This window comes from Salmo salar, chromosome 04 (genome assembly GCF_965601325.2).
Source record: "Salmo salar chromosome 04, fSalSal1, whole genome shotgun sequence".
NCBI lineage: Eukaryota > Metazoa > Chordata > Actinopteri > Salmoniformes > Salmonidae > Salmo > Salmo salar.
Window position 1 is genome coordinate 48214735 of NC_138294.1, and position 7848 is coordinate 48222582.

The 7848-nt window shown below is 41.4% G+C and overlaps 1 protein-coding gene across 1 annotated transcript; it reads right to left on the minus strand.

The window, feature by feature from the left end:
* Positions 1-2212: 2212 nt before the first annotated feature.
* LOC106603128 (peripherin-2) lies at positions 2213-5507 on the minus strand. The gene is made up of 4 exons (XM_014196402.3): positions 5334-5507; positions 3956-4386; positions 3515-3761; positions 2213-3328 (listed from the first exon to the last, which is right to left on the minus strand). The coding sequence occupies exons 1-4, from the start codon at positions 5481-5483 to the stop codon at positions 3119-3121; spliced, it is 1038 nt and encodes a 345-aa protein (XP_014051877.1). The 5' UTR covers positions 5484-5507; the 3' UTR covers positions 2213-3118.
* Positions 5508-7848: the final 2341 nt, after the last annotated feature.

Consider the following 7848-nt stretch of genomic DNA (forward strand, 5'->3'; position numbering starts at 1 on the left):
GTAAGTTAAAATGTAATTGTATTAAACATTCTGTCTTGTAAGGGACATTTCCACTATGTTGTAATCCTATGTTTCAGACTGTATACCAATTCCATTGTGTAGCAGTCTGATTAATCAGGCAAAGCGCTAGTTACGTTGATGGTTACTTACCATTGGTAATCTCATGTTTGACAGTGCAGGCTTTTCTCCGGATCCCTGTATCGGAGTCATCGCTACTACTACTATCCGAGCCCTCCCCAGACATATCAAATATGTATTTGGCTACTCTTCAAATGAAATAAACCGATTTAGCTATATTCGTATGTGTGTTCTATAACCTAAAACGCACCAGATGTGATGTATAGTCAGAGAAAATGAAAGGTTGAGCCTTATACGATTTCATTTGGGGGGTTTTGTATGTATTGTGATCATGGTTGTGTTGTTGTGTTTTCAAAACAATATCATTGCTGCACTAAATCCCCTAGACATCCTGCTGTTCCGCCTAATCTTCAGGCGCACATTGATTTCCACTACACGACAATGATGATCGTCTGAGTCAGAAATCACAAAGCAAGGCTTTACTTGTACTAAAGGGCAAATACTAGCACCATCTACCAAATATAACTATCACTGTAAAAATCAACCAGTTATCGCCAATCTGTAGCTAGCTAACTAACTGTGCCCATAAAGAGGATGTTGTTTCCTATTACGACAGACAGACTGCTGTTGATCTCTCCAGCACTGACCTGGTTACAATGTAGCGCCGATCTTACCAGACAGCGTTAAACTGGCTACATAGTAGCCTATCTCTTGCTTGCTAGCTACCTTTTGCAACAATATATTTTGACAAACTGAAACTAGCTAGTCATTTGTAGCAAAGCAGTAAGAAACAATTAGTAATACCACAACGCTAACGCTATATAAAAGCTCGCTAACGTCACAACCTAGCTAGCTATCTTGTCAGAGATAGCTAGCCTGCTGACAATCGGTTTATTTTAATTTCATAGCAAGCTTACTGTTGATAGCATGTCGCGAAGAGTTTTTTTTATCCGGTTTCGTCCGGATAGGATGTGACTCGCGCTTAAGATATGCACTTTATGTGTGCAATTCATTTGACAACAATGACTGAAAAACTAGCTACCGGTAGTTTAGCTATCTAGCTAGCTGATGTTATGACTGGAATTCCGTAGTACGGAAGCCGCAATGTTACAGCTTTTATAACTTTTGGAGAGACCTGTTAGACCTCTGAAGTTGGTTTCTACAGCAGGTGACATTTTTGCTGATATTAATGAGGATATCAAACTAAGTTATTACAAGGATGATTATTATTATTATGATTTTATATTGATTAATTATCAGCTTTATTTTTATTTTTTTATTGAACCTTTATTTAACTAGGCAAGTCAGTTAAGAACAAATTCTTATTTACGATCACGGCCTACCCCGGCCAAACCCAGAAGCTGGGCCAATTGTGTCAGCCCTATGGCACTCCTAATCATGGCCTGGATTATAATTAATTAGAATTGCTCAGTAATTTATCTAGTAGGCCTACACCTAATTATTTCCAATTGTTTCATCTTATTCCATATAATGTCGGTTGTATTTCTGGTTTGCATAATAAACCACATATACTGTATGTGAACAGTACATTTACCCCTTCTCCACATACATTTTTGTCATTTAGCACAGGGTTTCGCAAACACTGTCCCTCCGGGTACACGTTTTGGATTTTGCCCCAGCAGTACACAGCTGATTAAAATGAAGCTTTGCTTATTTGAATCAGCTGTGTAGTGCTAAGGCAAAAACCAAAACACTCTTATCCAGTGTTACATTTGCATACTTTTAAAAGATATATAGATTATTTTTATTTTTTTTTGCACTGCACCCCCTTGAGAATCGAGCCCAGAACTCTGGCATTGCAAGTACCATGCTCCACCAACTGAGCCACATGGGACTTCCTGGCCTTCCTGTATGATGACTGCTGGGGCAGCAGTTGGAGTATTATCCCTGCGATTAGCAGAGTTGTGAAGGGTGTCAGGACAGAGGACACAGACTCACAGCTTTCATTGCATTACTGACATCAATCATCATCTTCATAATCCTATTCCTCCCACTGACTGACACTTAGAGAGTTGAGGAGGGGTTTAGTGAAAGGCAGAGAAAGAAAGAAATGGTAAAGGGAAGCTGGTCAACAACAAAAAAATAACAGACAAAATGACAGAACGCCACAAAGCAATTAAAAATGGTAAACTTTAATAGATTCTCTGTCATAATAGTTCTGTAATACAGTGCTGTGTATGACATTTTGCTAAGTGGTAAGTAGCAGAACATTGAGCAGTGTATCGTTCTACAGTCAGCTTTACATTGCAAGTATTCCTCAAAATAAATGTTTTTATTTGTGTCTTTATCAATTTGATATAGCTCTATCCCTCAGTAATTGGAAATATCTTTACATTGTAAGTGTCAACCATGATATTATTGTGATATTGACTGTTGAACACTGAAATTGTGAAGTAATTGAACATATCCAACTAATTCATGTCATGACCATGTTACAGCTGGTTTTGTATCTTTCTCAATTTAATTCTCTTTTAATGAACCACAACCAAATGTTACTTCAAGGTGGATTGTGGACCGGTAGAAATAATAGTACATGTCAATCCCCGGTTCTAAAAAAAGAAATATGTTCTTTATTTCTCCTTTGGGGAGTACATGGAATTGACTGAACATCAAATAGCTTCATTAATCATGAAAGGATTATGGAGGGCTTGGGGTGACGTTAATGTGTTTAATGTGTGTGTGGTGTGTGTGCGTGTGTGCGCGTGCGTGTGCGTGTGTGTGTGTGTGTGTGCGTGTGTGTGTGTGTGTGTGTGGTTAGCGTGGCCATGGGTACTTAAAACTCGGACTGGGACAACTGATACAAAAATATATTTGCCCTCAAGTGACTGAAATAGATTACAACATTCAAATCACTCATTTGGGGTAAAACATTACAGAAATATATCAGCATTGGAATGGATTGTGATATCAAAGAAATACCAAATGAATTGATCAGTGTCTAGTTAGATTATTTATCACCCAATAAAGTGCCATGTTTGCCCCGTACACCACCGGTTTGAAACATTTTGATTTCTCCGCATTATTTGGCGGGGGTCTCCCCAGCTTCAGCGTCCTCACTTCCCACCTCGTTCAGCTGAAGGAAAACCAGCACAGGAGTCACGTACTCCATGATCGTCTCCTTCACCCCTTTTTCCAGCAGGTACCCCTCGGTCTCAATCTCAGTGTTCTCCTGCCCTGCCACCGCCTCCATGGCTGTCTGCAGGTACCGCAGACTTACCAACACTGATGACTGGGGGGGAAGGATAGGAGAAGGGAGAAAGGTTATACAGGAGGATGGGCATACTGTATTACTCAACAGCGAGCTACAAGTATAATTGTGGCCACTCACAGAAGTCTGTTCCGGGGAGCCTCTGATTGCCACAAAGGACATTATCTCACTTTTAGGTTTTTGGATTGATATATATCTGCACAGTACCTGGACCAGGAAGATGGACAGCACCGCAGCACCAATAGTGTTCATCAGGCCCATGTAGTAATTGACCAGAGCCTCCCTGCAGCCGCGGATGTAGATGTTGAGCTCCTCGGTCTGGTGCTCGTAGTTGTAGTGGGCTGAGTTGTTGGTGAGGCGGTCCTGGATGCAGGGTCTTGGGGAACTGGGGTTACAACAGCTGAATGGGACCCCATCGAACAGGTAACGCCCGTCCACGTTGCTCTTAACACGGCTAAAGAAGAAAAGATGGGGAAGGGGAAGCATGTAGAGAATAAACAGTCTACATCATGGCTTTGTATCACCTCAACTGCATAATTTCCTATAACCTTAATGATTTATTTAAATGATAATCTGACATGGGATTATTCCTTTACCAAAGACTGTCAGACTGCTCCCAGTCCTCTAATAGTCTCTGCCAGTACTCACTCCTTCACTTCCTTAGAGCTAAAGTCTAGGTAGCGGTTGCTGATCCACTGGACCTCGAACCAGTCCTTGAAGTCGGTGTTTCCACAGCACTGGAACTCCATCTGCAGGCGGTCAATGGTCTGCTTCTGGAAGCAGCGACCGGGTGTGTCTGTGTCCTTGTAGAAGCGGATGCCGTTCTTCAGGCCGATCTTCAGGGACCACTCCAGATTCCCCTTCATAGCGTAGCTCATGATCACAGTCGTCAGCATAAGGAGTGTGAAAAAGAGAGAGACTCCCCAGTAGGGTTGTAGGAAGGTCTTCCAGCGGGGGAAGCGTCCGGCATCCAGGGCATCCTGGCACATACGGCCAGCAAAGTAGTTGATACCCAAAGAGGCCAGACCCACTATCATCAGGGTGTTGGGCACAGCATGGATCTCTGTGTTATCCATTACCTGTAGGCAGAAGAACCTCACGCATCAGTGATACTGCAAACTATACAGTATAAACTGATATGTTAGGCTCTCAACCCATTGATCCCATATTTGAGTAATATTGAATGTGCAGAGGTTGGTGATTCATCTCATACTTTAAAGTGGGAAACATAATTATGTATTTGAGGAAATCAATTAGGTCGTTTTTATTTTTACTTCTATGCCAAATTTGACATAAAAACTATATTTGCTGCAAAAAGGCTGCATCGAGGGAAGCCTTGACTTCCAGGCCCCGCTCTGAGGTGAAAGCCTGATAGAGGCTACATTGAGGTTCATTTTGTTTCTATTTATGTATTCAACAAGTGCAATAGTTGATAGTATATTATTCCAAATTCTGAAATCTCAAGAGATAGATGGTAAAGTCTACATCCGTTGTATGTGACAAATAACATTTGATTTCACTCCACGTTCTGTAGGTCAGTTAATCTTATCCCTATTCTCAGTTTAGCACCAGTATGTTCAGACCAGAGACAATTGCCCCCTGTTGATAATGTCCACACCTAACCCCTTATCCAATATGAATACCTCATCACAATCTCACTCATAAGAGCATTATCAAAGGCTCCTGAATTCTGCATGAGATATTATCGTCAACACTCCAATGCATTTTATTGTGTCATGTCTCAAAGCATTCAAAAATAAAATCTTAATTTAAGCTCTAATACACTCAAAGAATGAATTTCCCCCTTTTTCACCCTCATGCTTTTCATGCAGTTTATGACCAGACGTTTACTAGTATCACTCTTTACTAGTATCATTCCATTCTACTGTAGAACTTCACTGAATACAACCCTAAACACCAGAGGAGAAATCTGAGAAAGTGAAGCTTCTGGATAAGTAATATGTATTGTACTGCAAGAATCATAGTGGCGTTGTGTACAGTGTAAAGCTGTAGAGCATTGTGGTACCTCTGCCCTCCTGCGGAGCTCGGTCTTGAGGAAGCAGCCCAGGGTGAAAGTCAACGCTCCGGCCAGTGTGGCCATCCAGGACAGCAGCCACAGCCCCTGGGCTAGCTTCATTCTCTTCTCAAACGGGAACTTCATCTTCATCAGCACCATGGTGTTAGTGGAAGCCCACGGAGGCTCCGAGGGTCACTGTGAGAATTGGATGAGGAATGTGGTGATGAAGGGATCTGAGGGGAAGAAGGAGAGTGCAGCAACAGACTGCTGGAGCGATCTGAGAAAGGCGGCCTTGAGAAAGGATCGGGTCAAAGGTGAAGAAGAGTAAGTCTGGAAAAACTTCAAGCGGAACAGGTAGAATTCTGAACTGGAGATAGAGTATTCTGATGAGTGTTTCTCAAAGGAGAGACAGTAAGATAATTATTGTTGAAGAAAGATGGTTCTGTTATCCAAAAGTAAGTAAGGAATAATACAACCAAATGGTTTGTGAAAAAAATCTGTGGGGAGAAATAAAAGCCACAAAAAAATTAATTGGTATCTTCTGGATTCATTAGTGGAGGTGTGTTAAAGTTCACATGCTTGATCCCCCCCAAAAATGTATTAAAGAAAGTCCAGATGGCCCTTCAGTCCTGTTCTAGCACCTGTGTGCCCATGCTTAGGTAGGTGAGACACAATGGATTTGGACATTGTTGGACGTCTAGAGAGTCTTAGCACTAATCCCTCACCTATCCTATTAAACGGCCTTTCCAATTGGAATTCAGTCCTCTGTCTGGTCAGCAAAGGTAGCCTCCCTTGAAGCAGGGGTGGGGACATGGATGAGCTCTGACGAACCAAATTGAAGATGACAGGGCGATTGATATAAGCATGGGCGCTGATACGTCGGCCACTTCTATAACTCTTCCTGACCTTTCTGAAATGTTAGCATGAAGCTTATGAGAAGAAAAAAAAAAACGGTGTATGGCCTTGCTCTCAAGCACTGTGGTGAACATTTATCGGGGATTGATATCAAATTTGATTAAAAAAATATGTGTTTTTGTCACACTGGATAGGGGTATTGTTTTACAGGGTCAGCCATAGTAGTACGGTGCCCCAGGAGCAAATTAGGCCTTGCTCAAGGGCACGTCGACAGATATTTCACCTTGTAGATTGATATAGTCAAATCTCAATACCCCAAACCCATATTTTTTCCCAAATCCATTTCAGACAGATAATGTAAGGCCAGAATAGGATTACAGTAAGAACTGGAATGAAAATGATGCACAAGCATACTGGTAATAAACTCATCAAGGATATTCTGTAGTAGGCTACTCTTTAATTGAATTGAGAAAGCAAGACATCCGGGGAGAGAGAGGGAAACGGAGGATTATCCTTTCTGAAGCTCCTAGAACAGGCTCAGCAGGGTGAGTTTAAACTCTAACATGGAAAACCATTTACAGCCTAAAAACCTAAGATCCAGTACATAGAGCACATTGACATCTCTGTTAACTGGGTGTTTTCTGTGACAGCAACACCCATGCTAAACTGCTATGAAGTGGCTTGCTCTTGACAACTCTGAATCCACCTTGATTCCTTAATGTGACACATAAAGGTGGACTGACATGACCTTATGGCAGTATATCAGTGTTAATGAAGCCTTAGTAACAGCATTTGACAAGACAAGCCAACCCTTAAATTAACAGGCCACTAAAATGGCCTGAGAAGTGGGTAGAAATACATATACTCGTATACTACTCATATCTCAGTAAAACTGCTGCACGCCGAGGAGAACCCATAAATCAAAATGTCTCCCCTTTGTGATAACTGACTTACTCTCCTCCCCTCAATCTAACGCCGTCGCCTACGATCAAACACAACAGTGTAACGTGTTTGACTGAATTATTTATACTAGACTTTGTGTGTCATTATTTGTTTTAATTCATGTTAAATTAGTACATTATAGAGGACTATATTTATTGAGAACATTCAGACACATGTGCAGTACACAACACGAGGATAAAAAACACAGACAGTAGTAGTTCTACACAGCTCTGTAGTATCGTGCATGGTTAATGAAGTTCAACCTGGGGATGTAGAACAGGGAGACATATGGTGAAAGCAACAGCTATTTCTAAATAATAAATATGTAATATATACAAACATTATCGTACGTAATCCATATAGTGGAACTCTATCCAAAACTACTGGTCCTGCAATAGAGGTATGGATTGGAGGGGGAGGCAAAAGGGTGCATGACAGTACAGTCATCATAACACACTGTGCTTTCATTACGTTTTGACACATGACACGCTGACTATGATTTTAGTTGAAAATAACAATATATATTCCCGACACACCCTCTCTATATATGCCCCTTCCGATCCATCTCAATACACTGAGTGTACAAAACATTATGAACACCTGCTCTTTCCTTGACTGACCAGGTGAATCCATGTGAAAGCTATGATCCCTTGTTGATGCAACTTGTTAAATCCACCACAATCAGTGTAGATGAAGGGGAGGAGACAGGTTAAAGAAGGATTTTTAA